The sequence below is a fragment of the Gobius niger genome (genome assembly GCF_951799975.1).
Source record: "Gobius niger genome assembly, chromosome: 1".
In the NCBI taxonomy this organism is placed as follows: domain Eukaryota; kingdom Metazoa; phylum Chordata; class Actinopteri; order Gobiiformes; family Gobiidae; genus Gobius; species Gobius niger.
The window spans coordinates 63,901,647-63,928,434 of record NC_136852.1 but is presented as its reverse complement, the minus strand read 5'-3'; the positions used below and the strand labels follow the sequence as shown (position 1 = coordinate 63,928,434).

Sequence of the window (26,788 nt, the reverse complement as noted above, 5' to 3'; positions counted from 1 at the left end):
AAATAGATTTGATGCGGTTCTTGTTCCACAGGATTGAGACTGGCACAAACTAGCTTGTGTTGCATTTAACTCTATTTACTTACGTACTTTGATATTTTCAAACTACCTTATATTAAAGCAGTACAAAGTAACTCTTGCCCCTAGAGGCCATAAGCTCAACTGCAGGTGTCGTAGCAAGTTGCAATTTTTTAACTTATTATTTGTCCGTAAGAGTAAATACTACGCTGATAGAAAAAGCAAAGGGAGAGAGAGATATTGTACATCCAATTACACAATGGAATTGTTTTTTTCACTCAAACTTGGCTGTAAATACTGTTTAAAGTGACGCTAACCCACAGTTAGCTTTGCCCATTAGTCTGTTAGCTTCTTCTTCGTGATTCCATTAGTGTGCATTGGTTGCTCCAGTCCGGGGGCAGTCAAGCTGCAATTGTGGTTTTCTGGCCAGAGACACCAGGGGGAGATGAAAGACCCGCCAATCATCCCATTAACACTTGTATTACCCCCAAAGGGACTACGCAAAGGATTTATTAAGGTAAACAAGTTACTTAGTACTGCTTTAACCATTTATTTTATTTTAAAATCAACATACAAAACACTGCCCATAGTCTAAGATTGTATCCCTGTCTATTTCAATCTTTAATTTTATCACACAAAAAATTCTGAAGTAAACAGTACAATTGCAATACACAATACAAAGTCATACATAGAGAAAAACAGTGGAAAGGTCAAAGAGTGTGTGGAGACTGTAACATTTATGACCCTTACCTTCACATCTGCCTTTTTATTCAGCAAAGTCTTAGCTGCTGCAATGACAAGAACACAACGAACGGTCAGTGCAAAAGCCACAACCGCCTCGCGACGCTAATTCACCCTGTCTGGTATTATGGAGTGAACAGCAAGGGATTTTGGCAGTTTTTCTTGACCTTCTTTCTCAAAATACAGAAAACGGACAGCTTAGCACGAAAGCAAATGAATAAATAAATAAATACAAGGCTCACTGACAAAAATCTGTCCACTCCAAAACCAATTAGTCACAAGCTGGACTGGAACAGACTAATCCAGAAAGTGGCCCTGGTTTAGACATACGGCTGACTGGCATTAATACGAAGAACATGCCTAAATTATACAGGTATGACTCATATCCAACACGTGCAATGGGAAACCTATTTAGATTTGAGGCACATTGGAGAAAGAGGGAACTGAAATTAGATATTGAAGTGGTGGGACAAAAAAAGACGAGAGAGACAAGTATCAAGAAGTGAAGCTTTCTTCTGCAACTTTACCGCCAATGAGTAATTACTGGCTTTATATGATGGAAAGTTTGATTTGGCATTTCTGTTGTTCAGATGGAGACCTACGCTGTCACACTCAAAAACGAGGGCTTTAAAAAGCAATCATTTATTACTTTTGAATAACCCATCAGCTGATGATCCGCAAGCCGTACAATAGCCTCCAAATTAGCCATCAGCTCAAGTTGTTGTCAGTGAAATAAAAAGCCATTCTTGTGTTTTCTGTCTTAGCTTCTTTTGTGCCCTTTTCGCTGTTGGGGAAAAAGGAAACAAAGATGGCAGCTGTGCGAGGAAGTCATTTAAAGCCCAATAAGCCATGCCTAAAGGACGACTCGGATTACCCGTCAGTCTGCTGTCTAATGAAGATGATACTGCAAATGTAGCTCTCTAATGATTGTATTAGGCGTAATCCACAACAGTGGAGGGAGCCATACAGGCCGGGCACAACGATCCGCGGGGCGAGTGATATGAAAGCGCTTAGGTGGGAGCGTGTGTCTGAAAACAAGAGGGCGAAAACACAATTAGCATGTGTAATCTGTCGCACTGTTTGATTATTGATGCATATGCAAATGAGGCCCGTGCAGCGAAGTTTTTGATTTTGCTCTCACGCTGCCTCATTCCCTATAATTGGGACACATCAGTGGCGGGGAAAATCGCAGTAAATATACAGGATAATCAGCACTAAAGTGAGTTGTTTGTGTTTCTCATCTATCGTCTTGATATTAAACCGTTGCAGGATGTAGCGTTGGTATCTTTAGATTTGACCTCTATCGCATATCTCCTTCCATTGAACCCAATTTTCAGAATTCTCTTTATTCGCACCAGCCATAGCTTCATGCCCTATTTCACTACAGAGACACCCCCCTCTTCTTTGATCTCCCTCTGCGCCAAGGACTCGAAACTGCCCATGACATGTTCCTACTTCTGCAAGAGACTGTTTTTGAAGGTTTAACGGCGAATAGGCACTGTGCACTGAAGGCTTTTGGCTAACCTTCTGTTGGCCAGTGGAGGGCAAAGGCTACTTCCTGTCCATTTTTTTATCTAAATAAAATAAAATAAAATAAAATAAAAACTTGTTTTAAACTGAAGACAACTTAACTGAAAGTAAAGTTTCATAACAATTAGTTCAGATGGTGGTGCTATTTCACCATTTGCTAGTGTTAAATTAACGTTAGCCTTTAGCTTCAAGGCTAAAACACTTGTTATTTATTTATTTACCAAGCGTTTGCTCACGTTAAAAACCAGGAGCGTGTGCAAAAGTGGAGCAGCAGCAGAGTGTTTGTTGCATTACTCACGCAACATTTTCTTATTTACATATTCAATTTGTGTCCCCATTACTTGAATACACATACTTTCAGATATCAAATCAGGTGTAGCCCACGACATAGCATATCTTCTTTTAAAGCTTGCACCATTGCATTTGCTATTTAGCATCTCTTGATAAATTACCCCCTAACTGTTACGAACACAAGCCTCCTCCAGTGGTGTTTACAGTGTGAGCAAAGTTTTTAAAGCAGAACTAAGTAACTCATGCCCCTAGAGGCCATAAGCGCCACTGCAGGTGTCGTAGCATGTTGCGTTTTTTTTTACTCATTAATCGTCCGTGAGAGTTAATACTACGCTGACAGAAGAGACAAAGGGAAAGAGGGATATTGTACATTGTGCCACAACCCAATGACACAACGGAGATATTTTAAAGTGGCGCTAGCCCGCAGCTAGCTTCGCCCGTTTGCCTGTTAGCTTCTTCTTCGTGATTCCATTAGTGTGTATTGCAGCTCAGACCCGGAGGCAGGGAAGTTGCAAGTTGTTTTCTGGCCAGAGACACCAGGGGGTCGATGAAAGACCACCAATCATCCCATTAACACTTGTATTACCTCCAGAGGGACTAAGGTAAACAAGTTACTTAGTTCTTCTTTTCTTGTAAGTAGTTTTCCAACTGCTGCTTGTTTTCTGCCACATACTGTTCAACTAACTTTCTATAATAAAACACAGACTGGAAACAGTCGCTACCAGAAATAGTTAGTGTCATATTACCATGCAACATTCCATCCAGAGAGCCAATTTAAATGTATAACTCCTTATTGTAATGTTGAATAGGTTTAGGTGTAAAATACGTGAACAAAAAGATGCAAATGATGTACTTCTGAGAGCCTCCAAGGACTCTAACTACACCTTCTTCTTCTACCCCCACCCGCCCTTGCTTCAATTTCTCCTCATGATGGAACAAAATTGGTTTCCATGAGACAAAAACAATGCTGCAGCAAGAAGAGAATCATACGAAAACCTACTGTGAATCCATATGCAAAGTGTGGTCTGAGGGTGGATCCAACTTTGAGCAGTGCTTGGTTAGTTTGGGCAACAGCCAGTCACCTCGTCGCACGGGCACACAATCCTGCCTCCTGGACCTGATCCTTTTTAGGACTGTGTGTGCAATTTCAGACTAATCAGATGCAATCACATCAGCAGCCAGCCATGTTACATAAAACACTATTTCTGGCTGTATCGCATTCCTCCATTTCCTCCATTTCCCATGCTCCTTTGCATCTTTTTGTTCATTTTTAGTTATGCTTTAGATTTAATGCACTGCGCTTCATAGAAGTTGAGAAAGTTCAGCCTCATTTATTGTGTGTGAGCTTCACCTCCTTACACAACGAACAGACACTACCGTGAACCATGAAACCTGCTATGAAATAACACACTTGCAAATTGAGTTGAAAATGGCTTTGATTCCAAAACTGAAGTGAAAACCTCAGAGGACACCTGAAAAAAACATTCAAAGGAAGCTTAATTTGCAGGTCGAGAAGCAAGGGCACTCCTTACCTTGGCACAAATTAGATAGAAAGCAAGAAAAGAAAGGAGGAAGAAATTAAAAACAAAAGAACCATTAGTTTATGTAGTTCATTACCAACAGCACGCAAGATGCAACACTGTGAGAGCAAAGCAAGGACACGAATGGACTTATTCTAGGATCCCAATCAAAGCACTCCTTCAAGTCTATTATTACCAAAATTTGCCAAAGGGGAATCTGGATTTGTGCGCAAGATATAGCAAGGTCGGTGGTGAGGGGTGAGCCGAATTGAGCCTGATGAGCAGCGGCAGCCCACTATAAATATTTGATTGAAGTCAACTGGTGGCAGAGGGACACGAGAAGGACTGAAGGATCCCCACAGGAGCTGAGAAATAAGGACACCGGCACCACCTCCTCTGCACGATGTACTACAGTCACATGAAGATTTAGGGCAGTGCGTCTTCAACACAGGTAGCTTTATTCACCTATCACCAGACATGTGGTTGTGTCATTAAGTCCAAGGTCCTCATTGTTTGAGTTCAAGCCACTTAGGATTAGCTTGATCACTAAAAATCGAGACCATGTTTGAGTCCAAGTCACTAGTCCAGCCCAAAGGAAAGAGGGAGTACTTATGAATTTCCTTCGGGATTACTAAAGTTTTATCTTATCTCCTCTCTCTTATCTTATTTTTCTCCAAGCAGTGTCCACTCAATTGACCCATAATTTAAAAGCTTCTTTATAAAAGTGTGTCAAAATCGGAGTGAACCTCAAATTGGGTCACAAGTCTCTGCTCCTCAGAAATTGTAAACTCTAAAGTCCTTAATACAGTATGATTGACCTGGGTTCCTGAAATTACTTGGAAAACAAGTCCCAAGTTTGAGTCCAGCACTTGAGCATCTCTGATTATAACTGACACAGTTACTTCAGGTAAACTATGTAATTGGTTTGTAGAAGTCTAAACTAGTATTTCTCAACTGGTCTGTCAGCACCCACCATGAACCTACGATGACAAGCCGAAACCCAAAAGGAAATTAGATTTGTTAATGTAAAATGCTGCATTTCCACAAATTAGTGTTTAGTAAGAATTAATACAAGGTTTATAAAGGTAAATCATATTTTTAATGCCTCAAGTGCAAAAATATCTGCTATACCATATTTTATTTCTTTTTGCTAATTTCTATATTCCAAAAGAAATTAGCATGTTGCATCCAATATTCCAAAGCATATTGGATGCAACAGCAACTTTAGATTTTTGACAAAATTCTGTAGTAAAAATGGTAATTTTGTCATTATTTTTCCTAGAAATGTTGATTTAAAAAACAGTAATAAATTTGAAATTGCAATCAAGACAATTAAGAATTTCCTTTACTTATTTTGTAAACAGATATTGAAAGAAATGTTCCCTGAAAAATGCATGCGATCAAGAGAAAATGGTTCTGCTGCACACTTTTGGGTCACGACCCACCAATTGAGAACCACTGATCTAAACCGGCTTTAGGACATAAGACAATCCCAAAAATGCAAGATAATTACAGAGCTTACAGAGATAATTGCAGCTTTTATGTCCTGCTAAATGCAACATTTAAAATTGCAATTAGCTTTCCTTGGCTTGCACAACAGAATTGTGTGCCCAAACTGTTGAAGTTGAGTAAAGAAATACTAGTTTGAACAACTCATTTCGTAAAATGTCGTGTTTTATGGGCACACTTTGCTCTACAGCAACCTTGCTTTGTCCACAGAGTTCACCATGCATTACGTCCCTGTTTGGCAGAGCATGCAGCTGTCCAGTGCCCCATGCAGCATTCACCAACAGCTCTGGGCCTTTCCATCCTTTAAAGGGACAGGGGAAACTTCCAAGAGAGAGAGAGAAAAGGAGAAGAAGAAACATGGAAATTGACAATGGAGAAATTATCAGTAGATAATATGACAATGAAAATGGAAAGATGGCAAAGAGAGAGGCTTGGTGACAAAAAGATAATAGACAATAGATAAAAGATAATCAGGGAGAATGGGGTAAAATGAAAAAGGCAGAAGTGTGTGGAGGGGGAGAGGGACAGAGCAGTGGGTGAGGGCAGGCTGGTCATGCTCTGGTCTAGAGATGACGATAAGAGGGTGAGCACAGAGCTGCTCAGCACATTTCAGAAAGGAAGTGCCACATGAGTGGATATGGATGACCACTGCTGTTACAAGGTTTCCATCAAGGATATGAAACTGCTTTACTCTCGCTATGGGGGTTTTGTTTAAAGAGGGGTATTTGGCAATAATGTACCACACATCTTTACCACTATCAGCAATAATGATCTAAAACAGCTGAAACAAAATATCAAGTGGTTTCGCTTCCTGATTATTCAAGCAATCTCACTCTAAGCTCCTCCCACACACCCCTCCTCTTGCTTTCCTTGGCTGTGCAGCAGTTTCATTATAGATATAAAAATGAGGGGGAGACTGAGCGTGTGTGGCTGTAGTGAAGCTATGACTTATGTTTTTACCCCGCAATGAAAGGATTAAGGTTAGCAAGAGATCTAGAGGGGAGGAAAGCCTTTCCTAGATATATAGGACCTCAGGAGGAGCCTTTTTGGAGCTGCCACCGTGGTGCTAAGAATAGCCTCTGCGGAAGAGTCAAATATTGCTCAAAGATGCGCAAGTGGCTGGAAAAACAACAAGGTTTGTTTTTGATGAGAAAACAACATGGTAAAAAGCTCTGAAAAGTTGATTTTGCATAATATCCCCTTAAAAACAAAAAACAATTGAAAAGACTATAATCCAGTGACTGATGTACATGGTTTGTGTTTGAGAAAGCAGAGATCAGATGGAAACAGCTAAACCTTGTAATGAAATGTGTGAACCACCATGCTGAGAAAGAGATGTTATGAGACAGAGTTGAGAAGAGAGAAGAGACAGGAGCAGGTCAGTGAGGGGTAGAGGGTGGCATGCCCTGTGTGTGCCACCGTGCTACCTTGTTCCACCAGGCCTGCGGTGGTGCCAGCCGCGGCAGCCACCGCTGCTGCAGCTGCGGTCACTGAGGCCGGAGCTGTGGTCTGCCTGCTGCCAACTGTTACAGCCCAAGCACCGGACAAAGAAACCAGAGAGATCCATGAGGGGCACGCATTAAGAGGAGAGAGAGGTGTGTCAAGAGGAGTGAACGATAGAGCTAGAGGAGCGTTTAATTTAGGGGATCACATCTTAAAGCCAAAGACATATTAGAACAAAGATAATGCTATTAGCAGAGAACATGTGAAACACTGAAAGCAAGTCCACACATGTGTTTTCATTTTAAATTTGCATTGCAAATTTGCTCAGGTTAATACGAAAATCTATATCATAGCTGATATATGTCTGGTAGAGATCCTTTTACATAATTTGTAAAATTGATTACAAAATAAAAACACATAAGTGTAGACCTGCGTCCTTTGTGGACCAATAGATTCCTGTAAACAATACAAAACATGTTAGTAGAATGTTAGTTAAATGTTAATGCACATCAGTGTTAGTTCATTTCAAATTGGTGTGAGCCGCAGAACTTGCACAGATGTACAGTTGTTTTGATCGAAGTTGGATAACACTCCCACAGCACTAGTGCCAGCCATCCTATAGGGTCTCTGCTTAGTCACCCTGAACTGGAAATAAACAGACGATCTAATATCAAAAAAGCCAATGTGTCTGAAAAAGGGTTTTATGTTTCTGAAATTCTGTTACTGCAGGCCCTTTATTTGTCATAGTTTATCGCTGCGGCTTTCATCAGCTGACCTCAAGCTTAGAGTTGTGGAGATGAAAAGGGGAGAAGGCGCTGTATGCAGCCGACCTACACTTCAGGTTCGTGTGTCAGAGGGGCTGACTAGTGCATGTGAGGACCAAGTCTCTGCAGAGCAGTGGGAGGACAGCTGCAGTGAATCTTGATTTCTGAAGCAGCAAGCTTGCGGGCACACACAAACATGAAGAGCATTCAAATACAATACATAGATCCTTTTAAACGGGGCTTATAAACACCTTTAAATCAGATTTAGAGAGCACTCTCAAGAGTTCTTATTTCACTGACGACAAGTTTATTTGTTTATTTAATAGGATCCCTATTAGCTCCCCTTGGCCAGCTAATCTTCCCTGGGTTCTTGAAGTGGTTCACTTTTTTGGGGATTTCGATTGGATCGTTTTACATCTTGTCAACATTGATGTGGACAAGGTGTAAAATTAATTCTTAAGCCTTTTTACGGGTTAAATACACAAACAGTAAAAACAGACAAAGCTGGCAATGCATTTTCAGTGGTCCTCTGAATGCTGCTACAAAGACGGCATCTAAATGCTGCTATGTGCCAAATCAAGGATTTATGATCAAAGGAGACTTTGACTGTACCCATCACAAGGCAGGAGATGAAACACTGAAAGTGCATCAGGTGATATGTTTTTAACATGATGCAACCATAGGACAAAATACGATAATAGCATAACTTAGGGAGTTATACTTCCAACTGGATTTTGCCTCTAGCACATCAACTTTAAGGGAAAATATTAACTTAACACATTCATTAAGAGTATTAAGACAATCTCCAAACCCAACACCATTAAAATGTATTCTACAATATTCAAGTGACATTTTTCATGTGTGTCTGTCTTATAGATGCAAATTATACAACCAACTTACGTCCCCGGAAGCACTCAACTCAGCACTTGATAAAAATAAACTGATGCAACTAAAAGTTGATGCTCCTCTCTAATATTGTAACTGTGACATGAATAATAGTGTCACACGTGGGGGGTACAAGTCATTCATTCCACACTTACCAGAGAAATTTCGAGACACCAGCATGGTTGTGAGAATTGCTCCCTAAAAAGAAAAGATGATTCAGTTTAACAGACTAATACGTTATTCAAATGCTTAGCAAGCACTTAAAGTAGGTTGTGAGGATCAGTGAATGATTCTCTCAGGGTGACCATGAACAAATAACTGATGAGTGTAATTTGTAAAATTACAGTATGTGGTATTACTCATCCTTCCTGCAATAATTATTGTACAAATACAAAGCATTGTCCTGATTGATCCATTTTTGGAAATTCAGACAGGCGCTTGTGGAATTATCCAACATTTGCTTATGGCCACCTGCGCCTCTGCTTCCAGTTCCTCGTGTGCTGCTATGTGAGCAATGCCAAGACTGTCGGACTGAGCAGGAGGCAGCAGTGGCGAGCTCCAATGTGGCAGCAGTTGAAGCCAGACGTCACACCAGTCAAACAGCCGTATAGATGAGACTAAAGCCCATCTTCATATGATGCAGTGAGTTCATAAAACCGCCAAGGTCCAAAGTGATACAAACAAGATGTGGGAGGAACTGACCTTGAGTTTCCGCCTGGCGTTGAATTTCTTCAGGCACTCCACAGTCTCCTGTCTGTGCATCATAGAGGCCACAGTGGATCGTTGCTGGAAAAGATGGCACAAACAAATGTGAATAAACAGCATATGCAAGGAATTAAAGAGGTCTTATCGGAATAAAGGCACAGGGATTATCCGTGACAAAAAGAAATGTCCCACTTACGCAGACCCATGGGTGCTTGAGGGCCTCCTGAGCTGTGATCCTTTTGGCTGGGTTAATGGTCAGCATCTGATTGATTAGGTTCTTGGCCTCTGGAGTCACTGTGTCCCACTCTGGGGAGGGAAACTACACGCACAAACAAACAGGTAGAATTCACCTATGATCTCTAAAGCGCAAAACACTAAATAAATTCTCTGGAGCCATGACGATTGATCACATCATAAATGTCGGGTCTGCAAACACATGGTGTCTAGTGGTGTGCCCATAATTCCCATAAATATTGGAAAAAGCCCCATCTTTGACCCCTACATTTAAAGGAAGGGGTAGAGGTGAAAAATAAATGGCCATTTCCTCCTCCAGAGCGTTTTCTGTGAATCACTACTGCAGAATCAGTGCCTGCTCCATCTCCTCACTTCGCTGCTAACCCTGAGATAAGGCACACCTCACTATCTTGTACCCCCTGAAATATGAATGAGGCAACAGTTGCATAACCACAAGGAGCAAGGAATGAGGCCAGCGAGGAGATTTGGGACCTTCCAGTAAAGCGTGAGGAAGAGAGGGAGCGAGAGAGCACAGCACTCACGTCGTATGCCCCAGCCTTGATCTGTTGGTACAGCTTGTGCTGGTCCTCGTCCCAGAAAGGAGGATACCCCACCAGCAGGATGTATAGGATCACCCCTGACACACACACACACACGCACAGAAATGGACATATATTTCTGCCTCAGAGACCTTTGTGTCATCAATGTTTGCAGCTACTCACCACAGGCCCAGATGTCCACGGGCTTGCCATATGCCTCCTTTCTCAACACTTCAGGGGAGAGATACCCCGGTGTGCCAGCAAACCCTGTATGGCAATGACACACACACACGATTAGATGGAAGATAAGGTCATACCTATAAACCATTTTCCAGTATTATATTATTACTATTATTATTATTATTATTATTATGTACGAATATTGGAATAACAAAGAATTAAGTATGAGTAAATGTTAAGTTTATGATAAAGATATGTCAGGGGTAGGCAACGTCAGGCCCGAGGGCAAAATCTGGCCCTCCAGGCAAAGAACCTCTGGCCCTCAAGATGATTTTGAGAAATATTGGTACACAAATCAGAGATCACATACCTGGCAAACTACTCTTAAAAATGTGGAAAATACTTTCAATTCTGTTAAAACGTTTGGAGAAGTGGTCCTTTACTTTGATCTACAATTGACTCTGCGCATAACTTCAAATCATACCTACGCCGCCCAAGAAGTGGCTTCCTGTTTCAATCCAGCGCGCCAAAATAAAAGCACAGAGCTCGTCTTATTGATTACTTCAGCAGGTACTTGCAACATAACAAGAATATAATTGAATACACACATTGTAAGTGTTTTGTCTGTTATCAGTTAGGCATAAAGAAAGTTAAACAAATGAAGTGTTGAACTAATGAATAAGATGGTGGTTTTATTTTGGCGTGATGGATCAAAACAGGAAGTCACTTTTTGGGCGTTGTTGTTATGATTTGAAGTTATGCACGAAGTCAATTCGGTGATTCGGCCCTTGGTGTTGGAATTGCTTTGTTTACTTTCAGAAATAAAACCAAATGTTGAAAAATGTTTTACAAATACGCCTGTTGATTATTATTATTATTATGCAATCTCACCATGGCCCAAGTATTGACGAACACTTTACAATGACACCAGGTCTTTGATTGCAAACGTTTATTCACATTTAACCCATTATAAGTTTTGTATTAGTGATATACTTGTTTGTAAATGTTTCCTATTAATATCTTATTCTGAAGTGTCTGAAGTCTCACAATAAAGATAAGTGTGAAACCTGTAACAGTCAGGTGTCTGTTTACTCCCGATGTGTTTATGCCCAAAGATAGTAGTTTTTTTTTCTTCTTATATCTAACAATGGGAGCAGGTAATCATTATTTCATATCTCCTGTGCACCACTTACATATTATGTTGTATGCATTAAAGGCACACTTGACTATACTGTTGCCATCAGTACAAAACACAGCTCAACACAGAAAATGCTATTTCTGCAGTGAGTAATCAAAGAAAGGATTCAGTTGAGTTCCTAACCTATTTAAATTATTTATATTATTTACCTTTAGTCACATCTCTATGGTGACGAGCTGGAGACGTACCCACTCCCAGTTAAGTTACAGTCATGTCTTAAGAGAGCTGAGCCGCTCACAACAAAAGCACATGTCTGTCTGTACATTTATGAGGTATTTTCCAATGATGAAAATATCTGTCATAAAATATATACTTGTATTTAAATTTTATCTATTGGGGGAACATTCTACGCGGTGTGGCTTTAAGTTATTTGCAAGACATCAGCATCCTTCACAACTATGCTCGTTCTTCAATCAGTACCCACCAAACCAAGCCTGTTGGTCTCCCTGAACCTCAATGGCCAGGCCGAAGTCCGCCAGTTTTACCGCTGCATTCTTGCATTTACTTGCCAGGAGCAGGTTCTCGGGCTGGGCAAAGGTCAATAAAGAAAATAATGTTAGTTATACTTATACAGCACCTGCTAAAGATTTTTCTACTCAGAGAAGGATCATGCAAGTTACTCACAAACACTAATGCAAAAAAGGCAGGTAGTATTCAGCGACAAGTGAATGTAATTTTTAATTTTATGAAGTAATTGTTTAACTTCTACTTAAGTAACACATTTGATCACTCCATTTTACCTGACTCCTACGTTTTGGCTGCTCTACCCATCTCCCCACTAATGCCACAATCTCCATTTATTGGATGATGCTGCATTGGAACCGCTAGTGTTGCAGCAGAAGGTTAAATCCGGGCTGTGTGCACTTCTTTTTTGTTCGGCATCTCCTGTGGCATGCTGTGGTCTATAGGCTCCATCTCGGTGGCCCAGAAAACGCAGCCAGCCTCATTATTCTCTGTCAGAAGAGGGCTCTAATAATGGGCATCTATTCCCAATGGCGCGCCGTAATTCTGTAAATTCGCTTAATCAACGACTGCAGAGGGATGTGGAAATCGTGAGTGACAAATAATGCACTCCAGCAATAAAAGGAAGTATCAAAAAGTCAATGACGGAGAGGTTTCCTGGGGAGATTAGCCTAAGTGTGCAGTCACAGTTAGCGCTCGAAGATTATACTATGTTTAGGCTTAGTGTCGCTGCCTCCCCTGCACTGCAGCACTGTGTCTTTTGTATGCCATCTTCTTCCTTCTTACTTCAGCAGCCACCGTACTAATTTGTTTTGCTATGAATGCTAAAAATGTACTTAAAAACCTAAAGAAAAGAAAAAAAACAACCTTGCAGCTAACTTGTGCCGCTCTATTATCCAACAATAAGTCAGAAGTTGCAAACACTGCAGCAGGAAGATCATGCTTGAAAGTCCGTGTGGGCGGATTGACTGAGGCAAGCGCTAATGCCGTAAAGGCACGAAAATGCAACGTAAAACATACAGAGCAAACGGAAATAAACAAGCAAACATGACCTTTTAACACTGTAGGGGCTATGCTGTAGGCACGTGCAAAGGACAGACGTAAACAGTCAAGGTACAGTACACACACAGTGAGTCACTTGAAAGGCGTATTCAAGAGCCTAAGAGGGTGCTCAAAAGAAAAGACCGCTTCATTACTTCACTATCTGTACAATGTAACAAGTTTAAGAGAGAGTTAATGATGATAATAAAGAAGAGATGATGAGAGTTACTAATGATAATTTATAGAGCTGTTGTTGTTTTCTTTTGCATCTGTTCGGAGAGATTTTAGAAAAGGAAAGAGACTGATCAGTAGGTTTTGGTATTAGGTAAACAAAGGTCAGGCCAGATGTAGTAAGTTACATGCTCCCATTGTAGGATTGACTACTGATCACCTGAAAGGAACAGTGCAACTTTGAAATGTGGATCTATGGCACATGAAGCAAGATCACGAAGGGTGAAAGAAAGCACTGAGGTAAAGACAATGCATGTCTGCTGCAAACCCACAAACGTCATATAAAGCAAGCCTACATGAATCTATTTTTACGACTGTGTTGACTTTTCATATGCCATAACCCAATTCCTAATTTGAGTGATCTTGTCACCCAGGCTGTCCTCAGTCATCACACTATGACCTATTGCATGAAATGCTCCCCAATGCCTGGGTGTGAAACTAGATCGGCGTCTCAGCTAAATAAAGAAATAGCCACAACAGTTCTGATAAACACCGTCTGGTGGAATGCCAAGATTGACATTTGCGTGGAGCAGTTCGAGATGACAAACGCATTGGACTAAACAGACAAGACATGACATACAGAACACTATAGCATTGCAATTCTCCATCATAATGCACAGGACATCCCCAAGGAATAAATTTGCCTTGGACATGTCATCTGGTAATCCCTTTGTAATTAACTCTAAAATAAACTGCCTGATGATGATATAAAACTAGCCATCACTTTAAAGAACCGTGGCTAGTCACTAATCTATAGAAGCAATTTGCCTCACGCTGCATGTGGTGATCAATACTAAACTACTCTCTGGGAGCAGTAAATAAAGCCGTGTCACATTAACAATCCTCAGGGGCCACAGCAAATGGATTTATCGACTGCGACGGCCGCGCTCAGAAAAAGCCTGTTGCTAAATGTTGCAGAGTCAGTGGTCTGTCAGCTTGACGGGGAGGCAGCGGGGGAAGAAACACAGAAATATGGTTGAGACAGAGCCTGTGGTGAATGTAAATGGTCTCTATTTGAAGCAGTGCCGAATATTTGGTCATGTCGTTTAATTTAAAATGAACTAAAAATGTATGTCTACGTTCAGATCCAAGGTGCAGGTCTTTCAAATCGGTATCACTCTGTTGTTTGTAGATCGGATCAGATTACCATATTTATAGCAGCACTACAACCATTTACATTGCAATTTTGATTGTGTTGCATCTTGTTGCAGCCCTATACGTTTGTTAAGTGGTGACGTCACAGCTCTACTTCCGGGTCCGCAGATGTGCGAGAAACTACAAAAAACTCTTTAATACCACAATAAATATTTCTGAAACTCAATGGAGAGTTACTGAACATACTTATTTATCAGGCCCATTAGCCAAAAATGCTGTACCTACTGCTATAAAAGTAAAATTTAACAAAAACGGTACGTCCGAGTTAGCGGCGAAAAATGCTAACAGCGCAGCAGCTACGCTAACCCCGGAAGTACCAACTTTGGTAAATATTACATTTTTAACAGTAGGTGCGGCATTTTTGCTAATGAGTCTGAGAAATAAGTAGGGTCAGCAACTCTCTGTTGAGTTTCAGAAATATTGAGGGTTGTTTTTAAGAGTTTTTCTGGCATCGGAAGCGGAAGTCGTGACGGCACACTTAGATGATGTGATCGCTCCACTTCCAGGTCCAACGTAACTTAAGCCCTATTCACTATAATGGGGTTTCATTACATTTCCTCCAGATTTTCATTAGCAATGCTTTTGTGGCATTAATTATCTTTTTTTTCCATACACAATAGAATTGAATTCATAAAAATATCTTCATTTTACCAGGCAAAATGGTGAGCTATGTTGTTCGAATTAGGTGTAGAACAGTTTTTGCTGTGTTAGTCAATGTAACTCTCAACAGTTGTGAAGTAGTTTATTATTGTGCGTGATGTCACTTACAAACATATAGAGACTGTTGGCAACCTGTCTTACTAGGAGGTATGGATGCTTTCTGGCAGAATACAAGTATATTTAGCACATACGACTAAAGTCAAGTCAAAATCAGGCCATTATGAATATTTTAACAGATTTAATTGTTCATTAGAAGTAAAAAGTTAGCTTGTAGCATGAAGCTAAGGTTAGCATTCTGTATTTGGTAAAAAGAAAAAAAACATCCACAACAGTAGTGGTGGAGTAATCGGTCAAAGTGGCCACTGCAAGTCATGTGACGCCGTTCTTAGCCAATCAACACACACGGTTGATACAGCGTGGCCTGGTTGTGTCTGTTGTGTCCTATATGTGCCATTGAATCCGACATGGCGGTCTCCAATTTTTTAACCGATAGGTGAAATAGTTGTTCTTCCTCTTCGTCCCTCGACTGTGCCCTTTTGTGGGCGTTCCCTGAGATGCCGTATGTATCTACTACAATGGTCTGTCACTATGTCAACCATAAACAAATAAATGAACAACAGCCAACAAAGCCGACACTAGCAAAAACAACCAACTGCTGCACATTACTTCCTTGCTGAAGTGTAGCACTGTATGTCACACTACATTGACATTACAAGCCAGACACACATGTACTAGACGTGTAGAGAGCGACACACACAGAAGAGAACCCACAGCTACGTTGTGGGAGACCGGCCCCTTTGACTCACCTTCAGGTCCCGGTGCACCACGCCCATTTGATGGCAGTGAAGCACCGCCTCCAAGATCTGCTGGATGCAATGACTGCATGCAAACACCAGGGGGGGCGCATGTTAGTATAAGCAGCTCTACAATCCCGTGCACAAGCCAGGTACAGGGGGAGAGGAGTTGGGACTCAGGGGAGGATATGTGCCATGGCAGAAGTTTAATAGGAGAAAGGTGGGATTCATAGGGGACTCTTCTGTTTTGTTCTCCAATAACTATGGCCTAAAACACTTCTAATGGCAAATATACAGCCTATTAACCAACTCTGCTACATTGCAAATAATGGTGTCATATGTGAGTTCAGAGGGTTCATGTGTTTATTGCTTCTACAACTCCTACACCCTATACTAATTTGTCTGAACAATTCTCACTATCTCTAACCATTGCAAGTGGAAGGCCTACAATATATGTCACTCAAGCAGTACAGAGGGTATAAGGAACTGGAAAACAACTTGCAGCCATTGTTTGTTTGTTTTCCAGACGTATAAACGTAAAAGCGTCAGATTAAATGCATGTCTGTACAAGACCAGGTCAAACACTTGGAGTAGAGGATGAACTGTGAATAATGCAATGTGATTTAATAGCAAAGGCAGCTCTATGTTAGAGAGAACATGAGCTGCAGATTACCTGTGCACTGACCGTTATCTTTTTAATAAAGCATAGATATATCTTTCTGAAGTACAGTAGTTAGGGTATTAAACATTCAAATCCAATTGCAACACTATGCGGGAAGAAACACCTTTTTAAATTGGTTCATAGTTTTGCTAGTCCCTTTTTACCAGTTCTATAGTTCTCATACTGTACAGGTGGAAGTAGAGTGAGTGGAGGAAGTCTGAGACATAGGAAAAAACAGTAAAGTACTGATATCTGCTCAAATTGACTATAAAGTTTTGATACTACATCTACCGATAGTATTCAAGTATCGATATTTTCGACAACACAGAGCTAAAATACTCAAGGCTTTGATTCTAGCAAGAAAGAAGAGGTAGATAGATATTAAAATAGACACAATTTCAGCAAAATGTGTGAAACGTCACAGAATATAATAACAACGGAAAACTATACTGTTTTTTATTGAACTAACTGCTGAAAGGTTAAATGTGTCTCTAGTGAATTCATTCCACCTGGAGATGCACAGCTGCACTGACACAGACTGTGGCTCGACGTGCTCTCAAGTCTCCAACACACAGCGGAATAAATGCATTTGAAAGATTTTAAAGCAGTACTAAGTGACTTGTTTACTTTAATAAGTCCTTTTTGTTGTCCCTCTAGGGGTAATGCAAGTGTTTAATGGAATGATTGGGGGGTCTTTCAACTCCCCCGGTGTCTCTGGCCAGAAAACCACAATTACAACTTGACTGCCACCGGGTTGGAGTCACCGATACACACTAAAGGAATCATGAAGAAGAAGCTAACAAGCTAACAGGCAAAGCTAACTGTGGGTAGTATTTACAGCGAAGTTTGAGTGAAAAAAATTATCTCCGTTGTGTAATTGGATGTACAATATCCCTCTCTCCCTTTGTCTTTTCTGTCAGTGTAGTATTTACTCTCACGGACAATTAATGAGTAAAAAAACGCAACATGCTACGACACCTGCAGTGCCGCTTATGGCCTCTAGGGGCATGAGTTACTTAGTACTGCTTTAAATGTGGGTTTGAAATTATAAAACAAATTCCACAGTAGCCAACAATTTTGTTGTCCTGGCCCTAAAAGCATACAGTATTTTTCATTCATTAAGGAGCAATTGCGAGTTAAACCGGGAGGCTCTTAAAATGTGGTTGTTTCACCCCATACATTATGGTTTAATGTCTCACAATGTATGCATTTTAGAAATGAAACACTGTTGCAGTTACTGATAGGACTATAGTTTAGTATCTTTGCAATGCAGCTTGATCCAAAGGTCTAGGCCTCAGCCTTTTAAGTGCAGAAAAGTCCTGTCATTGTTGAATGTTTTTCACACACTGCAAACCAATTTCCTTACATGGTCAACAGACTGATCAAAACAGTATCAGTATCAGTGTGGGAGGTAAAAAAAAAAAAAAAAAGAAGCTGGATTTGTGCATCTATAATCATCATCAGGTGAGAAGAGAAATCATTCATGTCCCTTTTGTGCTTTGTTTTTTTCGTTACACTAACTAGATTTGCCATATTAAAACCACAAAATCATAACATCAATTCTTTAGAGATTTTTGACACCATTCTTTGCTCCACTGATAAACCTCCCGCTCCAAGACATACTGTAACAATCCACCATTCGAAGCTTGGAGCGTAGGATGTCAGACGTGATATTTACTGGCATCTTTATTGATTTCTGGATTTCAGTGGCTCCTTTGCGGGGACTACCGGCAGTACAGCAGGTGCAAGCGGTGACATTTGTTATCGCTGCTACAGGTTTGTTCATTGATTCACAAAAAGTCAGTGCAGCAGGAGATTTGTGTGTGAGTGTGTGTTTGTTCATGGGGGGATAAAATGTAGAGGCATAATCTAATGATATGAAATACAATACAGTCGTTTTTTTGTTTGTTTTTTAAGCAAAACATGAGCGAGCATTTCCAGACAGGCAGACGTCAAACAGGCAGCTAACGGGACGACAAAGACCGACGGGACAGAGGGAGGAAAGGAAAAGGGGACGGGGTCAGAGGAGGTTAGGTGCAGGCAGGATGGGGGGGTGGGATGCAGATGCCCCTCTACATGTACTAACCTTAAGGTCCCTGTGCACTATGTCATGTTGGTGAATGTGATGGACACTGTCTAGAATCTGATGGATACAGTGACTGTGAAGACAAAACAGAGAGAGGGGGGAGAGGGGGCGGTTGGGACAGGAGTGAAGGGCGTAGTGGTCAACAGGTCGCAAGGGCAAAGGAGGGGAGGATCGGATGAGTGAAGAAAGAGAAAAACGGGGGATAGGAGTGGAGAGATGAAGTTGTGTAGCTTTTTAATAAAACAAGATGAGAGACAAGTGTAGCTCTACAGCAGAACAGAGTGTCAGACACAACACCAGAGAGAGAGAGGGGGAAGAAGGACAGGGAAGTGAGGGAGAGAGGGTTAGGAGAAAATGTCTCGAACTGGAAAAAAAAAAGTGGGGCAAAGAGATAATAATAGATGAAGATAATGGAACAGTTATGTTTAGGATGAGGATGAGTCATAGGCGGCTGGCTGCTGGAGCGATGTCACGCTTTTTCACATCACGTACTCCAAACTAGCTTTATTGTAACGTGATTAAAGTGCTGAGTCTATGGGTGACTATCAGGACACTTCAGTACTCACTTCAAATTAGGATTGTTTTTTTTTTTTCAGCACTTCCGGCTTACAAAAAGAGGCTAAACTCAAGAGTGCATGCTTAATAATGCATAATAAACAAAGTCTGTGCCCTCAGTAACTGCTACCCACAGCATCAAGTGGTAAAGACATCGGTATAAAATCGGTATTGGAACAACCTGAGCTCCATTGGACCGAAAGGTAATACAAACATGAAAAGCAATCAAGAATGTGAAAGCTATTTGGGAAAGGGAACGGTTCATACCTTATTTAGCTGTCATTAAGACAACTAAATCAGGTATTAGCTGTCATTAAGACAGCTAAATAAGGTATGAACCTAGATTCTGATGATGTAAAAAGGAATTGGGGAAATATCTGAGCCATCAAAGGACAACAACAATTCAGGACATATTCTTAAACCTCTTAACCTCCGCCTTAACCGAGCACATTTTCTTCAGTTCAGCTTTACCCAAATCCAAAAGGTAGGGCTGAAACAACTAATCTATTATTGAAATAGTTGACAACTATTTTAGTAATCGACTCAAATAGAGCTAAAAATCAGAAAGCAGAATTGGCTCTAAGAGCCTAGTTTCCTCCATCTACACGTCCTCAATTGATGCAACTTTAACTTAATGTGATTTGGAAAAAAATTTAAATACCATTTTCATACACCACTCACAGCCAACCGATTAATCAATTAATCAATTAATTAGTCACAGTCTATAGGCCAGGGTCATGCCTCATTTCAAAGACCTACAAAACTCATTTAAACAGGTCTTTTCCCTTTACTTTTTTGCCACTTTTGTTACTCTTTTGTGTCTTTTTGTTGCCACTTTTTTTCTTTACTTCACTTTTTTGCTACTTTTTTGCCACTTGATGATTCTATGGTTTGCATTTTTGTCATGTTTTTGTCGCTTTTTTGTTGCGTTTTACTCCGCGTTTTTGTCTCTTTTTTTTTTTTTTGCTATTTCGGCGCTTTTTTCAGGAAGCTTTTAGATTTGGATAAAGCCAAACTGGAGAAAATGTGCTCGGTTCAGCTGAGAGTAAAGATGTTAATGGAGAAATCTAACAGACAAACTAAGACTACGGCAATCACAATTAGATTTTCTTTTCTTTTTATATATATTACACTATATTACATAAAAAACATTTCTAGAGAGCCAAGGAGCCACTGAAAGCACCCGTGGCTGTGAGCATTAACCTGATTGTGACAGACAGTATCTTCATCACTCACTTCATGTCATTTCAAGACTCCTGTGTTTCTGAGCGGCTGGTTGTAAAAATGTGCTGGGTCCATCACACTGACTGAGCAAGACGTGTGCGCCGCTAAATTGAATATGACATATGAGGGGAAAGGCCAATAGCGAGTTTGCACGGCCAGTGTAGACGGCACCACCTTCTTCGATGTTGAATAAAGCAGTAAAGCTACCAAACTTTAAAGACAAAGTGGATGCAACTGTTGTGCCCAAAACATTATGCCAAAACGCACGGTTAAAAGCCTCGTCTACACTGGTCTACTCCCTCTGATGAACATGAATACAGAGTTGCATAATTACCGACAAAAAGGATCTGTCCCCTTTAATGATGTTGATTGACTGTAGCATCAGGTGGAAAATCAGTTGGATATAGGGGGCGACAGAGTGAGATGTGGCACAGTTTCAAAGGTGCACGTGTGCCTATGGTGTGCGGCGCGCATGACTAATTACTGGAGCTAATTAAAGTCCCACTTCTGGCTGGTCTCCAAGGGTGTGAGAGGAAAGAACACTAATGGCCTCAATGACTGACATTCAAAAGAAAAGGGAAGGGTACATTTGAATAACATGTGTATGACAGTTCAACGGGGAAAAAGCACTTCACAGACATACTTCAAAGTGACAGAGCAGGATATTAAAGCAGAGTATATGTTTGAGTGTAGAAAGTTTACTCTAACCAGTGTTCAAATTGGTTTGCCAAGTCTCAATGCATGTGTGAAATGACTTCATGTAATCCAGTATGGCTCACAATATTTACGTCTACTATTAGCAGCAGCAAATCTATTGTTAAGAACTGATAAAACATTGTGGTCTCTGACCTTTTCACTGAGCGACATGTGAGCCACCCGCTGCTGCTGCTGCCAGACATTACAGCAGCAGCTGCTGTCATCGTCCTATCAAGCCACATTATGTTTACTACCAGAACACCATTCTTATATACAGTAGTAGCTGAATCAAAAATCCTCATGGGAACAGGAGAAAATAATTTCCATTTTATGACTTCCTTACAGATAACAGCTCATTACGGTTCATTATCGAAAACCACAAGGAGGCATGTTAATATATGACTAGCAGAGAAAACAAACCAAAGCCAATGTTTTCCAATAAAATGTAATGAAGGTTTCATAATTCAAGTGTCATGATTGTGGCATGAGTACTGTACAGTGCACTTCCTAGCCTGTTGCTCTACTGGACTGGTCACATGGGTATGTCAATATTAATACGATATATAGTAAAAGTCAACTTACAAAGTAGTGACAACGTAAAAAGACCAAACTACTCGTATGTGGTAATGCATGTTCTTGTAATCCACATAACAACGTAAACTATTATTACAAAGAATAAAGACAATGTGTGGATGGAAACCATGGGATGTCAATATTAGGCAATGGATTCATATAACAATGCAGGTAGTGCTAGAAAAAGGAAAGTTGTAAGGAAAGAGGGAAGAGCAGGAGCAAGAGCAGGAGTAGAAAGAACAAAGGGGACAGGGGAAGTAAACACACACAACAGTAGACACAGACTCCGGGACAAATAAGTGGCTTGAAAAGTCGGGCTTGTACCTTGCATCTGCCTCACTGTAGTATTCTCTGGCTACAATGTCTTCAAAGAGTTCACCTCCGGTCACCCTGTGTGCAAGAAAAGATTCAGAGTTCACACTAAAACATTTATTCAAAAATGTCTGCAATGTGGTACAACAAATAATATTACGCTTGTATGAAGCCACAGACTAAAGTATTCAGACAGAGCGAGAGAGCACACGCCCACAGCTTTTTAGGAAAGATCTGCCGTACAGACAAGAGACAAAAACGACCAAAACAATAATGCAGTAAACTTCAATCAATAGTGCCAGAGGGGCCGCAAAGGTTCATAGAGTAAAAGTAATTCTGAAACATACCATTAAAACTAAAAACCATTAAAAGAATCTTAAACTCCTTCCTGCAACACACAGGGAGCCAATGGTGTAATGCCAATGTGGTGACATTTTTGGTTAATTTTTACAAATGTCTTGTCAATAATCCTGTGCATGATGCTTCTAAACCAGGTATGGACAAACTTTTTGATGCGAGGGCCACATTGGAGTTTTGAACTTCCCATGAGGGCCGGTCCAGTTGCAAATTGGGTTGTTTTAAACTATTATCATACAGACTGTAAACTCCTAAACATATTCAAAAGGGCAACAGAATTGCTGCAGTTACGCATTATCTTTCTTTATGTCTGTGAAAACATTAATGGTTTGAGGCAATGTACATTAGGGGAAAAAAGTATTTGGCCAAAATTCAATAGGAAGTCTATGGCGAACTGACCAAATCCTTTTTTTTCCCCACAGTATATTGATTGATCATGTTCTGTGGGCCGGATTGAAGTGCAAAGGGGCCTCATTTGGTCCCCAGGCCTTAGTTTGTCCACCTCTGTTCTGAAATGTAAAATGTGTCAGTGTAGAACTAAAACAGCAGGGGGCACTTTAAGGGCAGAGGGCTGATTTTTTCAGGACCTTCAGGTTTAGTAGAGGGAGTGTAAAGGGACTAGATGCAAGTTGGTCATTTTTATACTCACTACTGCCACCTCAGGTCTTACGTGTAACTGCAGGTTCTATATTAAGCTCGTGCATGACGGCAATTCGGACCCGAATGAACTTCTTTTTGAGTGACAGTTCAGGATTATAGAGGCAGTTGAGGTGAACAGGTCTGGGCTCATTCTACACATTGGGACATTGCTAGAACATGTAGGGGGAGGAAAATGCATAACTTTAACATTTTTAAACTCCGTATGTTCCCTTTAAAGACAAAAATCAGCAGATTCCAAAACAAAAAAAACATTAGGTAATGTTTATTCTATTTAAAGATGCTGAAATTCTAAGCAAAAGATTTTCATAAAATATATAAAATATGATCGGAGGTGTACAAACAAGTTGTGACCGATTTTCATCACAATGTTTCACAGCTCCTCTGAGGCCGAGGGAGTTGTGACTGAGCTCTTTCCAATGTGAAAGTCTCTCGGAGAAATCGTCCTTTTATTGGCATTAAAATATATCAGGCCGATATTTGGGTATTTTACAATATTGGCTTTCGGCTGGCCAATATATCGGCCGATATATCTAGTAAAAATCTTAGAAAAGTTTTTGTTGTGTGGAATAAAAGTCACGCCTAGATTTTTCACCTGTGAGGATGGATCAAATGACAGTGACTGAAGTTTTGGTAAAGGTTTCTCTCTCTGGGCTTCTGGACTGATGTGTTTTGACAGCAATGCTACTCTGACCACAACTTCGCCAACTCGGGGAGATGCAGAACAGACTCAAACTCGACTTTAGACTTTTGGAAATTCTTACTGGCAAAAAAACAACAACTTTATACCATTAGGCACTGTGATTGTATTACAAGCACAGAAATCCATATTAACGCTCCGAACAGGTCCTCTCTTAATTCCGTACCCCGCTTCCCCCCTCCCCTTTCATACGGCCCCGTTGCCATGGAAACTAGAGGGAAGATGCCGAGAGATGAATGCGAAGGCGTGGGTGGCAGTGGCAGTGCAGGGGAGGTGGGGAAGTTCAAATATAGGATAGAATTATGTAAGCGTGTATGTTGAGATGGGTGGAGAACCCGGTTAAAGGCGACATGAAGGGGACTTACAAGTCGAACAGCAGGTAGTGGAAGCCCTCCTCTGATATACTGTCGTGGAGACGCACTGGGGGGAAAAAAGGGAAGGAGGAACAGTTTTATTTTTGTTGCATAGATACGTTTCTTGCATAATCTGCTTCTAAAATACATTCGCTAATCATGAATATGTAGGAGGCTCGGTGTACGATTCTAGTCTAATAATGCACAGTGTATGATAATGCAAAGATATGCACGTACCAATGTTGGGGTGTTTTAGGAGGCGACAAATTCGAGCTTCTCGTTCCAGCTTCTGGTGATCTAAAGAGGAGGAGAGGGAAATGTTTTCAAAATGCAACAATGGTATTCAGTAGAAGTAAGAGGACATATTTTCAACTATTTCAGTTTTCTAAGGATTTTTTGGCCTGTAGGCTGTACTTGACCGGACAGAATGGGGTGAAAGGGGGCGAGACATTTGGCAAATTGTCTCATCAAATCATAACAACGCCATCCAAGAAGTGACTTCCTGTTTCGATCCAGCACACCAAAATAAAAGCACCATCTTTTTTGTTAGTTCAGGAGTTCATTAGGTCAACTTTCTTTCTGCCTTACTACTAACAAACAAAACATGAAATGAGTGTATTTAAATATATTCTTGTGATGTTGCAAGTACCTGCTGAGCTAATCAATGAGACGAGCTGTGTGCTTTTATTTTGGCGCGCTGGATCGAAACTGGAAGTCACTTCTTGGGCACCGTTGTTATGATTTGAACTTTTACAGTCAATTGAACCCACAACACTGACGACTCAATAGTGTTCCACCATTTGTGAAGCAGCCTTGACCACTCGACTATAGGCTGCACATGGAGGAGGAGGAATTCAATTTAACATTCTTTTAAGAGCTTTTAAGATTAGTGTGATGAATGGAGTAAAACATGGGGGGAAAAATATTTGACAACTCTTGTGGTTGAATTATTTGATGGTCAACTATTAAAGCAGTACTAAGTAACGTGTTTACCTTAATAAATCCTTTTCGTAGTCCCTGTGGGGGTAATACAAGTGTTTATGGGATGATTGGAGAGTCTTTCATCTCCCTCTGGTGTCTCTGGTCAGAAAACCATGCTTGCAACTTGACTGCCACCGGACTGGAGTAACCAATACACACTAATAGAATTACAAAGACGAAGCTAACATGCTAATGGCCAAGCTAACCGTGGGCTAGCGTCACTTTAAACAGTATTTACAGCCAAGTTTGAGTGAAAAAAATGTTTTCCATTGTATAATTGGATGTGCAATATCCCTCTCTCCCTTTGTCTTTTCTGTCAGTGTAGTATGTACTCTTCAAGACAATTAATAAGTTAAAAAAATCGCAACTTGCTACGACACCTGCAGTTGTGCTAATGGCCTCTAGGTGCAAGAGTTACTTAGTACTGCTTTAAAGAGTCTCAAGTTTCTTCGAGTAAACTTCTTCTTTACAACACACTGACAGTATCTGACAGTAAATGCCACCTGCTTCAAATATAGGAAAGATGAGTGCATTTCAATCAGGATCCTCGCTCGGCCTTGTTTAAAAGCTTAAGGATGCTAGTCAACCTAAGTCTAAAAGCTCACATAGAGTATGCGCTCACACTCTGCAGGGGGTTGGACCACCACGTATGTGCACGCAGCGGAGAGCTAGACAAAGACACACATGATCTTCCCTGGCTGTCACGGACTGCCACACATGAGACCGGCACCCACACTGACAGTGACATTGAGAAGTGACAGTGAAGTGTAAGCCCAGTGATTACAGCCTTAGAAGATGAGAGGAGCGAGGCGGAGACAGGAAAGGAGGAGCGCTGAGGAGAAGGGAGCAGGAGAGAAGGGAGCAGGAGAGAAACTACGCGGGGGCTGTTAATTTACCAAAAGACTAGATGCTTTACAAAGACAAAGAAAACCCTCATTATTCAGATTGTTCTGTCAAACAATACAGTGCTCTCTGGCGCTAATGTCGTGTTGCTTTGTGTATTATAAATTAGAATCAGAGATAGTAGGAGCTCAAGTTCAGGGGAGCATACATCTGCTATATCACCCCTTCCTAAATGAAAATGGCTCCGACCAAGTGCCATGCTTTATCTGAGCCGGATGACACATTGTTGACAAAACGTTAACGGTGTCGAGAGCTGACAAAGTCCCGTTTGTAAATTGTTTTCATTTTGTTTCTCAAGGACAACATACTTTGTTACTCTGTTACATGTGTTGGAAATGGTATTCACTCCAGCGTTTCCTAAGCCTTACAGTTCGCTCCTGCTAGAGTGCATGTAAAAAAAAAAAAAGGGAAAAAAAAGGAAATCCTGTTATGCCCTTTGACATGCTTTAATAAATCCTTTCTAAAACAATAGTCTGTCAATGATTTGTCTGGGGATTTACAGCGGATTGACTTACGATGAAACGCATAACCCACTTAGTAACAGGGCAGGACAATGTTCGGGTCCTTTATCCCAGCATTATCCAGCTTGTAGATCAATATGAGCAAAGCCCTCTGCCAGTGCTTACAAATGGCAAATGCGGGCTATAGATGGCCACTCCAAGGTCTTAGGGAGAGGCAGAACAAACACCACTTCAGAAAGAGAGGACCATTGTACACTGACAGTGATTACAGACATCCACAGAGCATTAGACCTATTACGTGAGGTGACGTGCTCAGTCTAAATCATTGAGGAACACAAAGAAAAAGCTTTTGAAAATCTGTAATTTAGGCTT

General features: G+C 40.9%; 1 protein-coding gene across 8 annotated transcripts in view; it reads right to left on the bottom strand.

Annotated features, from left to right (window-relative positions):
- camk2b1 (calcium/calmodulin-dependent protein kinase (CaM kinase) II beta 1) overlaps positions 1–26,788 on the bottom strand; it is a 53,843-nt gene that overhangs the window by 17,227 nt on the left and 9,828 nt on the right. For 2 of the 8 annotated variants that reach the window (XM_079571879.1, XM_079571885.1), the window contains exons 3-14: positions 24,309–24,368; positions 24,084–24,138; positions 22,017–22,082; positions 18,645–18,717; positions 11,979–12,081; positions 10,360–10,443; positions 10,180–10,274; positions 9,600–9,722; positions 9,401–9,484; positions 8,854–8,896; positions 7,034–7,129; positions 766–800 (exon numbers count right to left, since the gene is read on the bottom strand). In XM_079571879.1, coding sequence (XP_079428005.1) covers positions 766–800; positions 7,034–7,129; positions 8,854–8,896; positions 9,401–9,484; positions 9,600–9,722; positions 10,180–10,274; positions 10,360–10,443; positions 11,979–12,081; positions 18,645–18,717; positions 22,017–22,082; positions 24,084–24,138; positions 24,309–24,368 — 917 coding nt within the window. Of the gene's footprint in view, positions 1–765; positions 804–7,033; positions 7,130–8,853; positions 8,897–9,400; positions 9,485–9,599; positions 9,723–10,179; positions 10,275–10,359; positions 10,444–11,978; positions 12,082–15,909; positions 15,983–18,644; positions 18,718–22,016; positions 22,083–24,083; positions 24,139–24,308; positions 24,369–26,788 lie in introns of all 8 variants that reach the window. The other 6 variants (XM_079571878.1, XM_079571880.1, XM_079571881.1 and 3 more) reach the window with 4 other exon arrangements.